Consider the following 22,622-nt stretch of genomic DNA (forward strand, 5'->3'; position numbering starts at 1 on the left):
GATGGCCATGACAGCCGCCATGACCTTCGTGAAGACCCTGGGGGAGGATGCCAGGCCGAACGGCAGTGCCGTGAACTGGTAATGGAGTTCCTGGATCGCGAACCGAAGGAACCTCTGATGCCGCACACAAATAAGATTGTGCAGGTAAGCATCCTGAATGTCTACAGAGCAAAGAAGCTTCCCCAGTTCCATGGAGGCAATCACCGAGCGCAATGACTCCATTCTGAAGTGGCGAATCCGAAGGTGGCGATTCAACTGCTTGAGGTCCAAGATCAGGTGGAACGAACCGTCCTTTTTTGGGACTACGAACAGGTTGAAGTAGAACCCTGAAAACCGTTCGTGCCAAGAAACAGGTACGATTACTCCTGAGTTTAGAAGGAAAGAGACGGCCTGGAGAAGCCCTGGGGCTTGAGAAGTCCATTTTGGTGAGCGAGAAAGGAAGAAACGTCTTCCTGGGGTGAAGAAAATTCTATCTTGTAGCCAGATGTAACGATCTCTCTGACCCAAGCGTTGTCAACCACCGACAACCATGCCTCCCTGAAAAGAAGCCTGCCTCCTACCCTGGAAAGATTTCCAGGTGGGGGTGACCCGTCATTTAGAGGAGAATCTGCGACTGCAGGACCCAGAGGGCTTTGAGGTGCGGCCCTTAGGCCTACAGTGAGGGGTAGGTTTGAAGGAAGGTTTTCCTTCTTTCCCCTTGAGTGGAAGAACGGTCCTGCTGGGAGGAGCCGCCCAAGGAAGAGAAAGGTCGAAAGGAGCGAAAAGGCAGGGGTCCTATTTATTGAAGGGACGTCTTGGTCTGGATTGGGGCACAGAGGTGCTTTTCCCACTGGTGGCATCCAAAATGATCTGGTCCAGTTTGGCCCCAAAGAGCCTGGAGCCCTGGAACGGCAGGCTAGTGAGATTTTTTAGAGGCTGGGTCTGCGTTTAACGCCTTTAACCAAAGGACGTGGCGAATATCAATAATGTTGTTGTTTGCTCTTGCCAAACAGGCGGCAGCATATAAGGAGGCATTCAAAAGATATTTTCCACCATGAGCAATCTGGTCTGCTAAATCTGCTAGCTCTTCTGTAGAAGCCGCCACCATGATGCCCCGGCAAAGTATTTTGGCCCAGGCAGATATGGGTTTCGCCACCCAAGTGGAGGCAAAATTAGGGCAGAGAGAAGCGCCAGCCGCCTCAAAGGCAGATTTGGTTAAAGCCTCAATCTGTCTGTCCGTAGCATCCTTGAGAGACGCCACATCAGGAAAGGACAGGACTGTTTTTGAAGATAATCGTGAGACAGGCAGATCCACCTTAGGGGATTCGGACCATTTGCTGACAAGGTCTGGACTAAATGGGTATAGATTGTCCAGTTGCTTTCTTCGCGGAAAACGTTTACCGGGATGTTTCCAATGTCTAGAGGTAGTAGCCTCAAACTCCTTGTGATTGGGAAAGGTTCTGGAGGGACGTTTAACCCGTTTGAATGAAATGGAGTCATCCTGAACAGCCGCTTCTTCCTCTTTTAGTTCTCGAGGGTCTGAATAATAGCCGAGATAAAGCCATCTACCATGTCCTGCGTCCCAGAAACCTAATCTACATCCGAGTCAGACTTGGACTGAGAAGCCACATCCGACTCCTCCGCCGAGGAGGGGGAACGGATAGAGGGGGGCATTCTCACGGCTGCAGAGGGGCCCGGTGAACTAGATGAGGAGCTAGACAGAGTCCGCTTTCTGGATTTTCTTCCCGATCTGTCCCTGTGAAGGTCGTGGTCAGGTGCGTGCAAATCACCGTGGGAGGCGTTCGGAGCACTGGTGGCGGTAGATAGATGCGGCAGACGATTCATGACCGGTACCAGGGACTGGGATATTTTAGTCAGGTTTGAGACCGACTGAGACATGGCAACAGCCCACTCCGGAGGGGGGGGGGGTGTGCTCTCATCCCGGGCGCTAGAGTTCTCCTGAGGTGCAGACATGGTGGAAAGACTGCAGGACGGACAGAAGGGAGACGGCTGAACTGAAAGCCACTTTCTCTTACAGTGGGCGCAAGCGTAATGAATCACCGTAGGTTTGTAACCAGAGGCCCTTGCGGGGGGGGTTGGGCATAGGTAGAGAGCCTGTGCGAAACTGCTGCAGGATGCTATGAAGGCGATACTGCTGAGGGGTGCTATATACTAGTAAGGCGGCCAGGGAATTGGGAGAGGGCAGAGCGTACCAGATACCAGCGATTAAGCAGCCGCAGAGCGCAGGTTAGCTGTGTCCCCCGTGTTGTAGGCTGCAGAGAGGTGAGCACGCAGGTTCACTGAGGGCGCTGCAGGAGCTTGGCTTCCAAGATGGATGCTGTGTCCCCCGTGGCCACGCAACGCACTGATGCGAGCGTTGGGCGGGGATAAAGTGCAGGGCAGCCAGGGCTTTGTAAAAGGATCCCTGTGATAGGACGGTCGACCAGCACGCACAGAGAATGGGGCGTACTGGTTGAGTAAAATGAAAGCTGCTGCCTGATAGGCCCACACGCCGGAGGGGGCGTGTCCAACCCGAGAACAGCCCAAACACCGGGACTAAACGCACCAAATGCACATGTCGTGAGTAAACGCACCAAACGGGGGCGTGTCTGGCAGATGAGAGATGCGGGCTGATAGGAGACATGCCGGGGAAGGGGCGTGCCCCTGATGGGGAATGGCCAAAGGACAAGAAGAAAGCCTGCAAAATGTCGGGGACTGCGCGCTAGAGGAAAAAGGGCGCAAAATTTAAAAGCGAGTCCTATGAGGAAGGGGGAAGCTACAAGGGCCTTAATGGAGGGCGCACTGCAGGGAGACGGATGGGGGACATATATACCTGCTATGTGTGTCGGGCTCCTCTTCAGAGATGAGGATCGCATCAGGAGCCCTTAGGAGAGAGAGGGTCCTGGGAATGAAGATCCTCCTTCTCGCACCGTCTCCGGAAGGTGCAGAAGACGGCATCAACCCCTTACCAGAAGAGGGGAGGCCACCACAGGTGACCACAGTCTTCCTCTCAGCCCTCTATGAGGAGAGGGGTGAGGAGGGGAAAAGGCAAGGACTGGCCACCAAGAGTCACCCTGAAACACCCATAAGGGTGACAGGGGACAACGTTCTGCCTGCGGGTCAGAGAGTGGGCGATGTGGGTGACACCACATTGTTCTCTCGGTCGCATAATGTGGGAAAACAGGGTGAGAAGTTGCACCCTGTTACCCTAAGCGATGAACCTGAAAAACCTGTAAAAGAAAATAATGCGGATCTGGTGGTTAGATCCAGGTCCGCCTCTTACAGACACTAAGCAAAAACCGAGTTGCCTTGTGCCTGTCAGTGGGTGTATACTGCGGAGGAGAAGCCATTTTTTCCTTTTTTGAATAATGTCAGCCTTCTAGCGACAGCAGCATACACCCATTGTTACCTTTGTCCCCCAATGAAGCGAGAAAGAAGATTCCTTAGTGTCTGTATGCATACAAGTCCAGTGGGTGGTCCTATTCAATGACTTCTATGTATGACTACATGCAAAAATAGCTGTCATTCACAGTAGGACCACCCACTGGACTCATTCATACAAACAATAGGGATTTTAATGAATACAATACAAGTTTTATGGTTTAGCACAAAAAGTATGTTAAACTGATCAGCTCCTCCTGCTCTATAACATCCTTCCATTTAAAATGCTATGAGGATTTTAGGTGTTAATGTGCTAAAAATGTTTCCTATTCACTGGAGAAGAACTTATAAGGATCAGTTGACTGTTGATGCATCTTAGAAGTGAATGTCTGGTTTACCTGGGAACCGTTTTGCAAGTAGCTCCACTGAGTTGACGTTCAGATCCAGCTGATCCACGTGATGCTGACTGAAGTAACCGATCTTAAGATTCCTGGTGGTTTGGAAAATGAAAAGACATTTACTGTAGTAGAGTCCAGATTGTATGAAAGATAAATCTTTATGAACAACGGACTGATAATATCAAAATGGTGTGAAAAGAAGTAATGAAGAGAGCCTTTATTTTCTAACAAAATTAAAATGAAACTCTATACACAACACAAGATGGTGAATGTCTAGCCACAATTAATAACCTTCTAATACCCCTTACTACTCATTTTATTTTTGCACATACCCGACTACAGTTTGCGTCGATTTTCACTAACCTGTGTGCGTGTCGAATCCCCTGCACTGGAGACAATTCTCCCAGTAACAACTTCAACATTGTGGATTTTCCTGCTCCATTCTCTCCCACCTATAAAATGAAGCACGTTCCAACTGAAAACCAGCGCTATTTAGCAGACCAGTAAACAGCTGCATTCCTTACCGGCTCGGTCCACAGCACTTATTAGGCAACAGTTTTATCAGCGACTACAGTTCTCGCATGTCTCTTTCATGCCACTTGTACATATACACACACACACATTATATATATATATATATATATATATATATATATATATATATATATATATATATATATAGCCCCTCCTCCCGACTTCCCAGCCCTCCACCTCCAAAACCAACTTCTCCACCATTACAGGAGATCAACTCTCCACTCTACTCTCAAGATCACATCTCACCACTTGTGCACTTGACCCGATCCCTTCCCACTTCATCCCAAACCTCACCACAGTCTTCATCCCAACCCTAACCCATCTCTTCAACCTATCACTAACAACTGGTGTTTTACCCTCAAGCTTTAAACATGCCTCTATCACACCTATCCTCAAAAAGCCCTCTCTTGACTCATCCTCTGTATCTAGCTATCGCCCTATATCACTTCTCCCCTATGCCTCCAAGCTACTGGAACAACACGTCTACCTTGAACTGTCCTCCCATCTCTCTTCTTGCTCCCTCTTCGACCGCTTACAATCTGGCTTCCGGTCACACCACTCCACTGAAACTGCCCTTACTAAGGTCACCAATGACCTCTTAACCGCCAAGAGCAAGCGACACTACTCTGTCCTCCTCCTCCTGGACCTGTCGGCTGCCTTTGACACAGTGGACCATTCCCTATTATTACAGATCCTCTTATCCCTTGGCATCACAGACTTGGCCCTATCCTGGATCTCATCATACCTAACAGACCGGACATTCAGCGTCTCCCACTCACACACCACCTCCTCACCTCTCCCCCTATCTGTCGGAGTCCCACAAGGTTCAGTCCTAGGACCCCTGCTCTTCTCCATTTACACCTTTGGCCTGGGACAGCTCATAGAATCTCATGGCTTTCGGTATCATCTCTATGCTGTTGACACACAGATCTACATCTCTGGACCAGATATCACCTCCCTACTAACCAGAATCCCTCAATGTCTGTCCACTATTTCATCCTTCTTCTCTGCTAGATTTCTGAAACTTAACATGGACAAAACAGGATTCATCATCTTTCCCCCATCTCACGTGACCCCCCCCAACGAACCTATCCATTACAGTAAATGGCTGCCCACTCTCCCCAGTCCCACAAGCTCGCTGTCTCGGGGTAATCCTTGACGCTGATCTCTCCTTCAAACCACATATCCAAGCCCTTTCCACTTCCTGCCGACTTCAACTCAAAAATATTTCACGAATCCGTTCATTCCTCAACCAAAAATCTGCAAAAACCCTAGTCCATGCCCTCATAATCTCTCACCTTGACTACTGCAACCTCCTGCTCTGTGGCCTCCCCTCGAACACTCTCGCACCCCTCCAATCTATTCTAAACTCTGCTGCCCGACTAATCCACCTGTCCCCCGCTATTCCCCAGCTTCTCCCCTCTGCCAATCCCATCACTGGCTCCCCATTGCCCAGAGACTCCAGTACAAAACCCTAACCATGACATACAAAGCCATCCACAACCTGTCTCCTTCATACATCTGTGACCTCGTCTCCCGATACTTTCCTGCACGCAACCCCCGATCCTCACAAGATCTCCTTCTCTACTCCCCTCTTATCTCCTCTTCCCACAATCGCATACAAGATTTCTCTTGCGCATCACCCCTACTCTGGAACTCCCTACCACAACATATCAGACTCTCACCTACCATCGAAACCGTCAAAAAGAGCCTGAAGACCCACCTCTTCCGACAAGCCTATAACCTGCAGTAACCACCGATCGACCAAACCGCTGCATGACCAGCTCTACCCTCGTCTACTGTATTTTCACCCATCCCTTGTAGATTGTGAGCCTTCGCGGGCAGGGTCCTCTCTCCTCCTGTACCAGTTATGACTTGTATTGTTTAACATTATTGTACTTGTTTTTATTATGTATACCCCTCCTTACATGTAAAGCGCCATGGAATAAATGGCGCTATAACAATAAATAATAATAATAATAATAATAAATAATAATAATAATAATCATCATCATCAAGGCAGAAGAGTCCAGCAAGAGGAAACTTCAGTTAGTATAATAAAATCCAAGAATTTTTATTGCAACAACTGCCGCCTTCTTCATGGTCTGAGTTTTTTTGAGATCGTGAAGAAGGCGACAGTTGTTACCGCCGAAACTCGTAGTCTGTTCAGCATTATGTCTGCATCTTGTTACTGAACTCTGGATTTTTTTAAATTTTCTGCAATAAAAATTCTTGGATTTTATTATACCTCCTGAAGTTTCCGTTTGCTGGACTTTTCTGCCTTGATTCCTACTTTGTTGGACTTGTTCCCAGTCTTGGTCTGTGCAACACAGAGGAAACGGGTATTTACTATCCAGAGCTCGGAGGTTAGCTGGTCTATGTGTTGTTTTGAGAGAGAGAGAGAGATATATATATATATATATATATATATATATATATATATATATATAATAGTAGATGAGCTCTTACCACGCAGATTCGAGACTCCAGATCTGCAGAGACAGACAGATTCTTGAAGACTGGCTGACTTGAAGAGTACCAAAAGTCAACCTCATCCAACTGCAAAATTGGCGGAGAAAACTTTTCAAAGCCATCAGGAAACCTGTCAGTAGTAAAGAGGAATTATTTTATCCAGCAGCCGCTAAAACCTAATTTGAAGAGAAAGGTAATGGACAGATGCCGCGCCAACCTTAATATCACTTCAGAATCCTTGTCTACTGGCTTCAGTTCTGGCCTACAAGAGGTAACAAAGGACATAAATTGGTAACTGTGGCCTCCCATCGGATCCCCACCCTACCAAAAGACAAAAACTTACAGTTTTTCCAGAAGTTTAATCTTACTCTGCACTTGAGAAGCCCGGTTGGCATTATATCGAAATCGATCAATAAACACCTAGAAAGTAAAATGTGTAAATGCACAATAAATACATGGAAAGATTACACACATTCTATGCATTTCTTTTCATTGATTTCCTCAGAAAGGATTCATGTAATCACCTGTATATGTTCCCGATACTGCTGCTGTGCTTCATACTCTCTCTGTTGGTTCTTTAGCCGCTCTTCCTTGGTCTTCAAAAAGCTCTCAAAGTTGCCACGGTAGGCCTCCAAACGTTGACTATGCAGGTGCAAAATATCAGTCGCAACTGTATTCAGGAAATTTCGGTCATGGGAGACAACTAGAATTGTGGAAGGCCAGGTCTGCAAGAAAAACATCACATTACGTCCATTCTGTTCTCTAGATCTGAAGACTAACGGAAAACACATGATTATTATTAACCTGCAGATAGTTTTCCAGCCACAGGATAGCGCGAACATCTAACATGTTGGTAGGTTCTGGAGAAAAGTAACACAAAAGTCAAAAGATTATAACAAATAAATAAAACATTTAAAACTAAATTAATCTAGCAGAATATTTACCATCAAGCAGAAGCAGGTCAGGCCTAGATAAATAGAAAAAGATCATTTACACAAAGGCATTGCTAATAACATTCCCCTTTAAATTTTTCATTGCACACATAATAGGGATTTAATGGCTAAGCAGTGATCTGTATACAAATCTAGTCTCATGTCATCGTCTATCACCATCTAGTCACTGCAATGTCAATAGTTTTTTCTACAATGGCCTAAATACAGCAAAGAAACTGGAATTTGCAATTGAATCCCAATAATAAAACATGGTGAGTGTTTGTAGTGACTGAGCTGATCAGAGGTGAGAAAGGGTTAAACAATAATACAAGTGCAGAAAAGATACTAACTTTCTTTCGTAATTACGTCATACATATCGTACCTGGCAAACAGAGCCCGGGCCAATGCCAATCTCATACGCCATCCACCAGAAAACTCCCTGAAAGAGAAAAACATAGGTACAAGCTCCAATGAGGACTATAAAATCACTTTAAAATATATGATATTCAATTATCGTTAAGATACCGTATATTATGAGAAATAAAAAGAAATCTAATTTGTATATATGAATGCATATGAATGGACATATATTCATTCTGGTTTATATATATATATATATAAAATGAGTTACTGTATGGTAGAGAAGCCAATTAACTCTGCTTTACCCCCCGCCCCAAAAAAAAAAAAAAAAAAAGTGACCACCAGGGAAGAATGAAAAAAAACTTTCTTGCTAGCGAAAACAAAATATTCCAGACCAAGTATTAGGTATTAGAGGGTTAGTGGCACTCACTTGGTCATCTGCTGTTGCATATTGTGCTTAAATCCCAATCCAGCTAGGATCACAGAAGCTCTGAGGAAGGGGAAAAATGGTAAACATCAAGGGAACAAAACTTTGGAGGGAAAAAATGTAACAACTATGACGACGTACTTAGCAGGTGCTTTGTCTGCCTCTATTTCTTCCAGTTTGCCGTAGATCTCGGAGAGGCGAACGCTCTCTGAACCGTCTCCCCTGTGGACAACAAATAATAATATCCAGACATTACATTTACATTATACATATCTACATATTTCACTACAGATGGCTTTGATTGTCGCCTTCCAAAAAGAGTCAGACATTGTTTTAGTTTTGTGTATCCAAACTGTTGTAGGAAGGGACTTGGCAACTCAAGGCAAAATTCTGACACAAATAGGAGCAAATAAGGATTTCTGCAAAAAAAAAAAAAAAAAAAAAAAAAACTGCTGGTGTGGCTTCAGAAAAAGAGAACTGGAAAGAGAAAGCTTAAAAAGGGGATTTCTAATGTGGTCTCTGTAATTCTTCCAACTGTTCACTAAGGAAACAACAAACTTCTTTGTACGCTTCATTTTCTGTCCACATGGGCAATTATTTCCATAATGGCAAGACAAGGGGCGGACAACATTTATTAAAGCAAGAACACCAAAATCTTTTGCAATGACCCAAGTGCTTTTGTGTGATCTGCTATTAGTATTCTTCATCTAGCTATATTGCTATGATGCATGTTACAATGTATTAGAATTGGCTCTAGCCCTATTCATATAGCTCCTCGGTACTATTGTCGCGTGATTTTCTATGTCTCTGTTGTGTCATTTATTGCATCAGACGACGAACGTGTATAAAAAGATGGGACGATGTCCAAAAACAAATAAAGTGTAAAACGGCCGTCACTTTCCTATACCTCATGCGAGACTACTACTCATTATTATAATTGTCAAGTATTTTAAAAAGCCGCTGTTCGGGTGAGCGCCACTTTAGTCCATTTCTTTGAAAATTAATAAATAAAAAAAAAAAAAAAAAAAAAGGTATATCACAAGCAAACTGGAACCACAAATGAACACCACTCTGGTCAGTACACGAAGCAGAAGTTTTGGGACTCAAAGCCAAAGGATACTTTAGAGCTGCCCTCGCTAACCTTGATATTCACTTACTTTCCAGCACTGATTCGGGCATTAAGTTCTTTCTCCTCTTTCAGAAGATTCTCCCGTAATGTGTCACACTCTAGGACGCTTTGTAAGGCTTGGGTATCATCTCCTGCTACCTCTTGCTCCACGTGTAGAATGCTGATGTGTGAGGGAACTCGAAGACTGCGGCTTGCAAGCATCTTCAGCAACGTTGTCTTCCCCAAACCATTTCTGCCTACTAAACCATATCGCCGGCCAGCTGCCAAATGCAACTCAGCGCCTGTCAATAAGACCCTGATATAAAGGGAGAGAATGAATAAGGATACAATATACTGTACAAGCTTATGAGATCCAATAACTGTCCAATGTACCATGCGCTATAGGAACAGAATACTGCAAATAAAGTGATCAATCCATTTGCAATTCTTAAATGCTCGTATGCAGTCATTTAACTCTTTCACAGCCAGGGGGTTTCTCCCCATTTTGCTGCTCTGGTATTCAGGACAATTTTCACACTTTTGATATATACAAATAAAGTTGAAATTGCTAAATAACAAATTTACCAGCAATAGCTATATAATTCTGAAAGTAGATACCTGGCAGATTGCCAAAATGCTCTTTAGCACTTCATACACACAGGCGCACCTTCAAGAAATTTTGCATCAAACATTATTGCAAAATAAATGCCTAAAAATTGATCTTTGAGGATAAAAAGTGTGACCTAAAAAGAAAGTTGGATACACCATACTTCCTTCAAATAGACATTTAACATGTGCAGAATCCATGCATACCACTTAGGCCTCGGTCTACGTTTTATATACCGTATATCTTTCTAAAATCTTCAGAAATGGAGAGACCAAAATGAAGTTTTATGTTAGAAGATGGAGGGAGATGGAAGAGCACAGGCAGAATTGCAACTCACTGCCTGACGATTACGGAAGACAGTTGGACATCTGCTGCCCAGGTCATCGGCACAGAGAGCTGCCTGCTGATCATGGTAATAGATTGTGCCTTCCCAGCAGATGCAGAGCAGGATCGCTGGGTTATTGCTGACTCGTATCACAAATCGTTACCATTGTATTAGAGCAGCCCAGCGATCCTGCTCTGCATCTATATCTTACTTTACCTTTGTACAATGCAACATGAGAAAATGATGTAAGCAGAGCAGGGGAGCTTGGGAATTCCCCTGGAGGAGATTTCAGCTGAAGTTGGCTCATTTAAGTGATAGGCTCCTGCCACGACGAGAAGTTTTTCTCCATTTTGTTACATTCTACGTAAAAAATTTTTTTTCAAATCTTTAATGTTGTTTCACCTGCTTTTAAATTAAAGTTATAACATTTTTAGTGAAAAATTCTCTTTAGGGATGAGAGAACCTGAACTGAAAAGTGTATGGTACTGAACCCAGAAAACAAACTTCTTAATGGACATCTGTGTTACAGTTCGGGCTCTGCAGCCTAATAAAACTTATTGAACGGCTGTAGCGCAGCCAATCAACAAGCTTTAAGGCTGTGGGCACTTCCAGCCCCATTACAGCTATGTCAAGTAATGGCATGGCTGTGATTGGCCGGTATACCACGTGACCAGGCTTGACAGTGTAAAATAAATAAAAAAAAATACAAAAAAAAAAAAACAAAAAAAAAAAACACACGACATGATGCGCCCCCTTTTTTTTTTAATATAAATCAGCCAAGGGAAATCAGACAGCTGTGAGCTCGTCTTATTATGCAGGGAAGGGGCCAATATCCATGATCTTCCCAGCCTATTAGTATCAGCTCCTAGCTGTCTGCTTTGCCTTATCTGTTTTTTAAAAATAGGGGGAACCACACGTCTTTTTTTTTTTTTTCATTTTTTTAACAAGTACAGTAAAATATACATACAAGGCACTGTGCCACTCCTCCACTTGGACCTCCGCATCCTCGTTCAAGATTATTTTTTTTTATTCTAAGTAATTTTTCTATCCACATTTCATTGTAGCACAATTGCATTATCCTGTGTTATGAATGGGTCACCGAGGAGAAAAAAGCAAAACAAGCTAAGTCACAGAAAACCAGAGAGGTTGGTAACTATGCAGATTGCAGATCCCTGATCCTACCACACAATTAGCAGCAGCCGTGGAGCGTACCTACGATGTTCCTAGACGCTTCGTCACAGCCGGAGGACTAAATAAGCCTGAAGCATGAAAAGGGGAAAACTAACTGCCCCACAGCAGACCCCAAAGGAATAGATAGACCCCACACATGTACTGACGGTGAAACAAGATGAAGGCACAAACACAGGCAGGAAAAATGGCTGAGCAAACGATGGGGCTCAAACTAACTAGAAAGGAAAGGAAAGACACTGTCTGCAACCTGCAAAAAACCCTACAAAAATAATGTCCAACACTTCTGATAGCAAAATTAACCCTGAAGTCACTAGACTTCTCCCACTATATCAGCACTCTGAAATATTCTGAGGCAGAGCAAAAAGAGACCAAACTAGTAAGGGACAAAAAGCAAATTGGCTAAATACTGATAAATAAGAGTGGAAATTCAGCACAGTCCCCAGCCGGGGCTGGCTGAACCAACAAAAAACTGAATAGACCAACAAAATCAAGTGTGAACATTAGCAGAAAAACTTAGCTTTAGATGACTGGAACAGAGCTGAAAACCAAGAGCTGACAAGCCAGAAGGAATCACCAGCAACTGAAAAGGGCGTCGGCTGTCTTAAATCCAATTTGAGACTCCTGAGGTCCAATCGTCATCCTCATTCTCAGTTGGCAGATCTCCACCGATCAAATCCGCCTCACTACCTCCTGTTACCACCAGAGGGAGTCTGGAAGGAGAACTCTCACAACTGGAGAACCAGATAATGAACTCACACCAGTACCCCCCCCCCCTTGAGGAGGGGCCACCGAACCCTCATCCACGCCACCAGGCCGATCAGGATGGGCCCGATGAAAAGCACGAACCAATCTATTGGCATGAATATCGGAGGCAGAGACCCAAGAATTATCCTTCTGACCATAACCCTTCCATTTGACCAAATACTGGAGTCTCCGTCTAACCAAACGAGAAACCAATATTTTCTCTACCTCATATTCCACATTGCCTTCAACCAACACAGGGTCAGGAGGTGCTGCCATAGGAACCACTGGCTCAACAAACCTCTTCAACAGAGATTTGTGAAATACGTTATGGATCTTGAACATAACTGGAAGAGCCAATCGAAACGAAACAGGATTAAGAATTTCCAAAATCTTATAAGGACCAATAAATCTTGGCTTAAATTTAGAAGATGCAACCTTCATAGGAATATTCTTAGACGACAACCAAACCATATCACCCACTTTAAACCAGGGCTGTGGAGTCGGTAAGCCACAGTTGCGACTCGGACTCCTGGATTTTATCAGGCTCCGGCTCAGACTCCGGCTCCTTCATAAATGGCCAATTCATAACAACAAATTTACTGTTGTAAAATATTAAACATCGTGCTTATTCAGTTTCTCACCATTATATAAGTAATCAGACCACTTAGAGCAAAAACTACATTTATTAGAATACAATTAGAATATAGCAAATAACTTTTATAAACTTTTCTAAACTGTAAGTAAATATGCAATAAACACTTTAATGCAGTTAATAAGAAGAAATCTATAAATTTGTCCTCAGAAAAAGTATTGCCTCGGTCAGATCCTCCTTCATGGATGCCATCAAATCTGATCTAATTATTTTGAGAGCAGAGAACAACCTCTCTACACTAACTTGTGTTGGTGGCAAAGCAGTAACCACTCGGGCAACATCTCTGACAATGTCAGGATACAGAGGAATCGCTTGTTGCACTGTTATTTTTGATGAACGGTCAAATTTCTCAATTTCTTTTAGTGCACATGAAAAATTCTGCTGAAATGTACTGGCTGTGTTCCTTGATGGGGATGACTCTTCTTCTATGCGGGAACGCTTTGCACGGTCCTTGTGATCCAAATATTGTTTTAAATTAAATTCTTCATCAGTTGATGATGAGGGTGAAGATGTGGCAGGACGACCAAATTCTTCTTGTTCCTCCTGGCTGTTCTGCAACCCTTTCATCCTTACTGCTATTTCAAACAGAGCTTCTTTTCCTTTACTTAGCTGTTGATCATCTAGAAGAATCCGATGCATTGGGTCTACATAAACAGCTGCCAAAAGAATGTTATTTTGTAATAGTAGCTCCTCTCTCCGTTTCATTGATGTAGCAATGCCACTTGCAATTAACCCTCCTCTTTGGGACAGGTGAAACATCAGGTTCTTCCACTCCTTTAAGAAAATACCTGGAGTTAAGTCCTCTGCTTGTAATTTTTTAGTCACTGCAATTTTTCCAGCTCAGTCACCTGATTCCACTGACTTTCATTTAGCGTCAGTTGAGGGTTAGCCATGTCTACAAGAAAGGTTTTCAGTTCAACCAAGCGCTGAATCATTAAGTAAGTACTGCCCCATCGTGTGGCTTGATCAATAATTGCCCCTTTTCCAGCACGTCTCTTCAAAATTGAGTCAACTTTAGGGGTTCTGGAAACAGTAGCCAATTTTTTCACCTTGCCAATCAGTGCAGCAGCATGTTCTTCTTGCAGACTGTCTCTTATAGCCAGCTGTAGCGTATGCACAACACAGCGCATGTGATGAAAGAAAGAACATATTGACACAGTTTCAACAAGATCATCTAAACTATCATGTTGCTGTTCATCTGAAGCAACTTCAGTTTGCTCCTCAGTTACAATACTGTGTTCCTCTATTTCAAACATTTCTGTGTCTGTGGACCCAGAATGTTCTTCTAGCTGCTGGTCACCATCATTACTCTCATTCATTAGCTTAATAGTACTTATCATATTTGAAGCATTGTCAGTTACGACAGAAAGAACTTGCTCTTTTTTAAAGTTCATAGTCTTGCAGAACCTTTTCCACCAAGACCTGGAGAAACTCACTGGTGTGATGAGCTTTGGTGTCTTTTACTGCCAATGTCTTGGTAACTATTTCATTTTTGTCACAAACAAATCGGACATTGATGGCAAAATAGTTCACTCTGTGACGTGTGCAGGCATCCATTTTAAGAAACAGAAAGCGTCCCTTGAGAGTTTTTTTAAGTTCTTCCTTTTGTTTAAAAGCTTCTTCGATTACTAATTTTCTAATACTCTCTCCAGAGAAACACCAAGCTTGTGGGCCAATTCCCCATTCAGACACATAAAAGCTGGTCGTGAAAATAATGAAATAGGCACACTATCCTTTACAACAAGCTCTATGATCTGTTTTTTAAATGTATCTACTGTCATTGTCACAGTAACTTTGTCACTGACAAAATATCTTGCAACTGATGGCTGCAAAGTTCTCTGCTCCTTTGTTTGGCTGGAAGAGCTGGGCACTGGTTCATTGGTTTGGATGCAGTCTTTCTCATCCACTGCTTTCAGTACTTCTGGATGAAAGCGCTGTAAATGTCTCTTTAGATTAGAAGCTCTGGTAGGAGCATTTTTATCTTTGCCTGAATATGCACTCATCTTGGCTTCACAGCATTTGTTTTCGTCTGGATCATTTGTCATACACTGACAGACATAATGTTTTCTATCTTGAGTGATGGTGAAATGTTCAAATACAGCTGATTTAATGTGATGCTTCTTTGACACTCTCAGGTTTTTAATTCTGCATTCACAATCCAAATGACAATTGTTTTTCCTAAAAACAATTGTACAAAATTATTGCCAGGTCGAACAACTGATATAGTGGTCAGTAATACTGTTATTATTCCTCATGTACTCACAGTTAACTGATGCAAAGTTTGTTGAAAGGATAATACTTCTTACAGTCTTCCTCTTCTGAGTAGCAGGCAGCTGTGAGATGCTTGGAAGACGCACACCTAGTATGATCTAGTCTAGAGGAGGAGCTTTACTACTAAGAATTTGCAACACATTTTCACTTTCAGTTTCATACATTGTAAGTAGGGGGGTTGGGGCAGCATGAGGTTAACCAAGTATAAGATTAGATAAGGGCAGTGGAGAACAGTGACACACAAGAAGTAAGAAATGTCTCTATCTCCAGCAGAACTGCTTATCACTGTTGTTCATAGTTTGATAGAACATATATATTTGAGTAACATTTAGAAAATTCATATGAAAGTTCAATTATGAAATATTAATACATTTTTTTTAAAGCTGGAGTCGGAGTCGGTACATTTCTACCGACTCCAACCAAAACTAACTCCGACTCCGACTCCACAGCCCTGCTTTAAAGCGGGGACCAATGGTCCTATGCTGGTTGGAAAATCGCTGGGCCTTTTCCTGAGTGACAACTTATCCACCACTTGGACCCATATCTGCTGCATTCTCTTAACCACAGTTTCCACACCTGGGCAGGACGAAGATTCCACTTGCCCTGAAGAGAATCGAGGATGAAACCCAAAAGTACAGAAAAAGGGTGACATCAAAGTGGCAGAACTAGCTCTATTGTTCAGTGCGAATTCGGCCAAGGGCAAAAATGAGACCCAATCATCCTGATCAGCAGATATAAAACATCTCAAATAAGACTTCAAGGTCTGGTTTGTTCTCTCAGTCTGTCCATTGGTCTGGGGATGAAACGCGGCGGAGAAGGATAACTGAATTCCCAGATTGGAACAAAAGGCTTTCCAGAATCTGGAAACAAACTGGACTCCTCTGTCGGACACAATGTTCTCAGGAATCCCATGTAACCGAATCCTGGGGATCGCCGCGCAGCAAGGAGATGACAATTTTAACCTGCTGCACAGAGCTCCCCAATGAGTTAGGCTTCAAGGCCAGAAATAATTTACAATTATTCTTAAAATTCAGAAATTTAGACCGATCCCCAGAAAACACATCAGGAGTAGGGATCTTAGGTTCAGCAGCATGTGACTGAATGAGGTAGGTGGAAATTCCCTGCACTTCAGCAGCCAGCTGCTCCACACGATAAGACAATTGCTTAATCTCCATTAGGAAAAAGAAAAAAAAAAAAAAATCCTCCTACGGCCCCAGAGAAAAAAAGAGGAAAAAAATGTAAAAAAATAAAATTCTGACACTTTTTTTTTTTTTTTTAACTTTTTCCTGCTTTTGAGTGTCCTAGAATCTGCGGTATGGCTGGTGATTCTGTTATGAATGGGTCACTGAGGAGAAAAAAGCAAAACAAGCTAAGTCACAGAAAACCAGAGAGGTTGGTAACTATGCAGATTGCAGATCCCTGATCCTACCACACAATTAGCAGCAGCCGTGGAGCGTACCTACGATGTTCCTAGACGCTTCGTCACAGCCGGAGAACTAAATAAGCCTGAAGCATGAAAAGGGGAAAACTAACTGCCCCAGAGCATACCCCAAAGGAATAGATAGCCCCCACACATGTATTGACGGTGAAACAAGATGAAGGCACAAACAGGGAGGAAAATAGGCTGAGCAAACGATGGGGCCCAAACTAACCAGAAAGGAAAGGAAAGACACTGTCTGCAACCTGCAAAAAACCCTACAAAAATAATGTCCAACACTTCTGATAGCAAAATTAACCCTGAAGTCACTAGACTTCTCCCACTATATCAGCACTCTGAAATATTCTGAGACAGAGCAAAAAGAGACCAAACTAGTAAGGGACAAAAAGCAAATTGGCTACATACTGATAAATAAGAGTGGAAATTCAGCACAGCTGGGGCTGGCTGACCACACAAAAAACTTAATAGACCAACAAAATCAAATCAAGTGTGAACATTAGCAGAAAAACTTAGCTTTAGACGACTGGAACAGAGCTGAAAACCAAGAGCTGACAAGCCAGAAGGAATCACCAGCAACTGAATAGGGCGTCGGCTGTCTTAAATCCAATCAGAATCCTGAGGTCCAATCGTCATCCTCATTCTCAGGTGGCAGATCTCCACCGATCAAATCCGCCTCACTACCTCCTGTTACCACCAGAGGGAGTCTGGAAGGAGAACTCTCACAACTGGAGAACCAGAGAATGAACTCACAACAGTCCTGCTCTTGCCCCCATTTTGCAGCCCCCTAGCCCTTATTACAGCACCAACGTTCAGGTCCCTATTAACTTATATATGGTTCGAGTCCGGGGACAAGTTTGGGTAATCGAACGTTGGACTCAAGTTCGAACAAACCCTCCTAACAAGAACTTCCACAGGCCCGCTCAGCCCTTGTTCTCTTGTAGGCTACATTCACACATCCATGGTACTTGTCTACATGCTTTCCTTCTTTATTTTTTTAAACAGAAAGAACACTGACCCATAGAGTTTCACTAGTTTATATTCACAACAGTTTAAAAAAAATCAGAGGCCAATCCGTGAAACTCAAAACAAGTCTTATTCTCATCCTTTTTGCGTATCAGAGTCTGCCAATACAATCTATGGGAATCCATTACAAACAGAGGAATCAGTGAAGACATCCATTTTAGTCTTTTTTTACTATTCTTTCACTGGTCTATAGTTAAAGTGTAACCGTTTAAATTTTTATTTTCTAAACCAATAGCCCTCATGAAATTAGGTAACTTTGTAAATATATCTTCAATATTATATCTTAATATTCATTTTCAAAAGTCTAAATTCACAGGTAAAAGCTATATTAAATAAAGATTACCACACTACTGAGATAGGTGGTAACAGTTGGTACTGATAAGATTCTATGTAGAGCAGAGAGATGGGGAGGAGCATGGCCGGACATACCGCCGGTTCAACCTGTGCGACTGCACTGGGGCCCAGAGCCTCCAGGGGGCCCTGCAAGGTGGCTAATGATGAGGGCAACCTGGCCGTTTTATCCGGGCCCGAGGATCCGGGGCCCCTGGCCACATTGCCCTCTTGTGCAGCAGCAGGCAGGGAGCGATCCAAGCAGCTCTGCTGCCTGCGAGAAAATTGCAGGAGCAGAGCTGCAAGGATCCATCCTGCTTCCTGCCCGCCGCCTGCGCTTCCTGTCTCTGACACAGAGAGGAGCCGGACCGCTGAATGACATAATTCAGCGGCCGCTGCTGTGCCAGAGCGAGGAAGCTTGGGCGATGCTGCGGACAGGTGAGAGGAGAGAGGTGGTGTCTGTGTGTGTGTAGGTGGAGCCTGGCCCTGGAGGAGAAGGTCAATGATATGATGGGGACATGAGGAGAAGGCAGTAATGGGGGGAGAAGGCCATGATGCCTGGGGTGATGGGAGAAGGCCATGATGGGGGTGATATAGACAAGGCATTAATGGGATCATGGGAGTGATTTGGAGAAGGCAATGATGGGAGTGATTTGGAGAAGGCAATGATGAGAGTGATTTGGAGAAGGCAATGATGGGAGTGATTTGAAGAAGGCAATGATGGGAGTGATGGGGAGAAGGCAATGATGGGAGTGATGGGGAGAAGGCAATGATGGGAGTGATGGGGAGAAGGCAATGATGGGAGTGATGGGGAGAAGGCAATGATGGGAGTGATTTGAAGAAGGCAATGATGGGAGTGATTTGAAGAAGGCAATGATGGGAGTGATGGGGAGAAGGCAATGATGGGAGTGATGGGGAGAAGGCAATGATGGGAGTGATGGGGAGAAGGCAATGATGGGAGTGATGGGGAGAAGGCAATGATGGGAGTGATTTGAAGAAGGCAATGATGGGAGTGATTTGAAGAAGGCAATGATGGGAGTGATTTGAAGAAGGCAATGATGGGAGTGATTTGAAGAAGGCAATGATGGGAGTGATTTGAAGAAGGCAATGATGGGAGTGATGGGGAGAAGGCAATGATGGGGGTGATATAGACAAGGCATTAATGGGATCATGGGAGTGATTTGGAGAAGGCAATGATGGGAGTGATTTGGAGAAGGCAATGATGGGAGTGATGGGGAGAAGGCCATGATGGGGGTGATATAGACAAGGCATTAATGGGATCATGGGAGTGATTTGGAGAAGGCAATGATGGGAGTGATTTAGAGAAGGCAACGATGAGAGTGATTTGGAGAAGGCAATGATGAGAGTGATTTGAAGAAGGCAATGATGGGAGTGATGGGGAGAAGGCAATGATGGGAGTGATTTGAAGAAGGCAATGATGGGAGTGATTTGAAGAAGGCAATGATGGGAGTGATTTGAAGAAGGCAATGATGGGAGTGATGGGGAGAAGGCAATGATGGGAGTGATTTGAAGAAGGCAATGATGGGAGTGATTTGAAGAAGGCAATGATGGGAGTGATTTGAAGAAGGCAATGATGGGAGTGATGGGGAGAAGGCAATGATGGGGGTGATATAGACAAGGCATTAATGGGATCATGGGAGTGATTTGGAGAAGGCAATGATGGGAGTGATTTGGAGAAGGCAATGATGGGAGTGATTTGGAGAAGGCAATGATGGGAGTGATTTGGAGAAGGCAATGATGGGAGTGATTTGGAGAAGGCAATGATGGGAGTGATTTGAAGAAGGCAATGATGGGAGTGATCTGGAGAATGCAATGATGGGAGTGATGGGGAGAAGGCAATGATGGGGGTGATATAGACAAGGCATTAATGGGATCATGGGAGTGATTTGGAGAAGGCAATGATGGGAGTGATTTGGAGAAGGCAATGATGGGAGTGATCTGGAGAATGCAATGATGGGAGTGATGGGGAGAAGGCAATGATGGGAGTGATTTGAAGAAGGCAATGATGGGAGTGATTTGAAGAAGGCAATGATGGGAGTGATTTGAAGAAGGCAATGATGGGAGTGATTTGAAGAAGGCAATGATGGGAGTGATCTGGAGAATGCAATGATGGGAGTGATCTGGAGAATGCAATGATGGGAGTGATCTGGAGAATGCAATGATGGGAGTGATCTGGAGAATGCAATGATGGGAGTGATCTGGAGAATGCAATGATGGGAGTGATCTGGAGAAGGCCATGATGGGGGTGATTTGGAGAAGGCAATGATGGGAGTGATTTGGAGAAGGCAATGATGGGAGTGATTTGGAGAAGGCAATGATGGGAGTGATTTGGAGAAGGCAATGATGGGAGTGATTTGGAGAAGGCAATGATGGGAGTGATTTGAAGAAGGCAATGATGGGAGTGATCTGGAGAATGCAATGATGGGAGTGATGGGGAGAAGGCAATGATGGGGGTGATATAGACAAGGCATTAATGGGATCATGGGAGTGATTTGGAGAAGGCAATGATGGGAGTGATTTGGAGAAGGCAATGATGGGAGTGATCTGGAGAATGCAATGATGGGAGTGATGGGGAGAAGGCAATGATGGGAGTGATTTGAAGAAGGCAATGATGGGAGTGATTTGAAGAAGGCAATGATGGGAGTGATTTGAAGAAGGCAATGATGGGAGTGATTTGAAGAAGGCAATGATGGGAGTGATCTGAAGAAGGCAATGATGGGAGTGATCTGGAGAAGGCAATGATGGGAGTGATCTGGAGAATGCAATGATGGGAGTGATCTGGAGAATGCAATGATGGGAGTGATCTGGAGAATGCAATGATGGGAGTGATCTGGAGAAGGCCATGATGGGGGTGATATAGACAAGGCATTAATGGGATCATGGGAGTGATTTGGAGAAGGCAATGATGGGAGTGATCTGGAGAAGGCAATGATGGGAGTGATCTGGAGAATGCAATGATGGGAGTGATCTGGAGAATGCAATGATGGGAGTGATCTGGAGAATGCAATGATGGGAGTGATATAGACAAGGCATTAATGGGATCATGGGAGTGATTTGGAGAAGGCAGTGATTGGAGCGATTTGGAGAAGGCAGTGATGGGAGCGATGGGGAGAAAGCAGTGATGGGAGCGATGGGGAGAAAGCAGTGATGGGAGCGATGGGGAGAAGGCAACGATGGGGGTGATGGAGAGGGCAATGATAGGGTGGTGGGGGGAAAAGAAGTGATGAAGGGGTGGTGGGGGAGAATGCAATGATGGTGGTGGTGGAAAGGGCAATAATGGGGGTGGAGGAGGAGGAAATGACGGAGGAGGTGGAATGGGCAGTGATGAGAGTGGTGGGGGAGAAGAAAATGATGGAGGTAGCGAAGAGGGCAATGATGGGGTGGGGGAGAGGACAATAATGGGATGCGAGGAAGGGGGACTTATAATGGCCTTAGGAACAGGGGGAGGAAGACATTATTATCACTTATTATGTCTAACACAGTCCCTTAGCATATAGTGTACTCACTATTTCTGTATAACACCATCCTTAGTTACATAGTTTCCTCTTTTATTATGTATAACACAGTCCCTTATTACGTACCATCCTCTCTAGTTATATATGGTGCCGTCACTTATTATATAGCTTCCTCTGCTGTTATGTATAGTGCTGTCTCTTACATAGTGTATTCTTGTTAATTTTGTTATTCACAGAGCCCTCTTATTACATAGTCCCCTCTATTTATAGATATAAAATGACTGCTGATGGAGGAGCCGGTGACCAAACTACCAGTCCATCAGCTCCTCCATTAGAAAGGAAGCCTTCCCATGCTCCATCAGCCATCAATGCATTATACAGCTAACAAGACAGGACGGTATGTAATAAAAAACAGGGCACTATATAATTCAATATGTAAGGGACGGTACTGTACATACAGTTGTGGCCAAAAGTATTGACACCCCTGCAATTCTGTCAGATAATACTCAGTTTCTTCCTGAAAATGATTGCAAACACAAATTCTTTGGTATTATCTTCATTTAATTTGTCTTAAATGAAAAAAACCACAAAAGAGAATGAAGCAAAAAGCAAAACATTGATCATTTCACACAAAACTGCAAAAATGGGCCAGACAAAAGTATTGGCACCCTCAGCCTAATACTTGGTTGCATAACTGCGACCAACCGCTTCCGGTAACCATCAATGAGTTTCTTACAATGCCCTGCAGGACTTTTAGACCATTCTTTTTTGGCAAACTGCTCCAGGTCCCTGATATTTAAAGGGTGCATTCTCCAAACTGCCACTTTTAGATCTCTTCACAGGTGTTCTATGGGTTTCAGGTCTGGACTCATTGCTGGCCACCTTAGAAGTTTCCAGTGCTTTCTCTCAAACCATTTTCTAGTGCTTTTTGAAGTGTGTTTTGGGTCATTGTCCTGCTGGAAGACCCATGACCT

General features: G+C 43.9%; 1 protein-coding gene across 1 annotated transcript in view; it reads right to left on the reverse strand.

Moving 5' to 3' along the window:
- Positions 1–22,622, reverse strand: part of ABCF3 (ATP binding cassette subfamily F member 3) — a 69,341-nt gene that overhangs the window by 22,690 nt on the left and 24,029 nt on the right. The window contains exons 7-18 of the mRNA XM_073589259.1: positions 9,641–9,907; positions 8,625–8,705; positions 8,487–8,546; positions 8,079–8,135; positions 7,709–7,731; positions 7,569–7,624; positions 7,289–7,489; positions 7,108–7,184; positions 6,982–7,026; positions 6,762–6,894; positions 4,122–4,210; positions 3,759–3,850 (exon numbers count right to left, since the gene is read on the reverse strand). Of these exons, the coding sequence (XP_073445360.1) occupies positions 3,759–3,850; positions 4,122–4,210; positions 6,762–6,894; positions 6,982–7,026; positions 7,108–7,184; positions 7,289–7,489; positions 7,569–7,624; positions 7,709–7,731; positions 8,079–8,135; positions 8,487–8,546; positions 8,625–8,705; positions 9,641–9,907 (1,181 nt within the window). The remainder of the gene's footprint in view (positions 1–3,758; positions 3,851–4,121; positions 4,211–6,761; positions 6,895–6,981; positions 7,027–7,107; positions 7,185–7,288; positions 7,490–7,568; positions 7,625–7,708; positions 7,732–8,078; positions 8,136–8,486; positions 8,547–8,624; positions 8,706–9,640; positions 9,908–22,622) is intronic.

This window comes from Dendrobates tinctorius, unplaced genomic scaffold, assembly GCF_039654945.1.
Source record: "Dendrobates tinctorius isolate UK_male_01 unplaced genomic scaffold, ASM3965494v1 ptg000107l, whole genome shotgun sequence".
NCBI classification, from domain to species: Eukaryota; Metazoa; Chordata; class Amphibia; order Anura; family Dendrobatidae; genus Dendrobates; species Dendrobates tinctorius.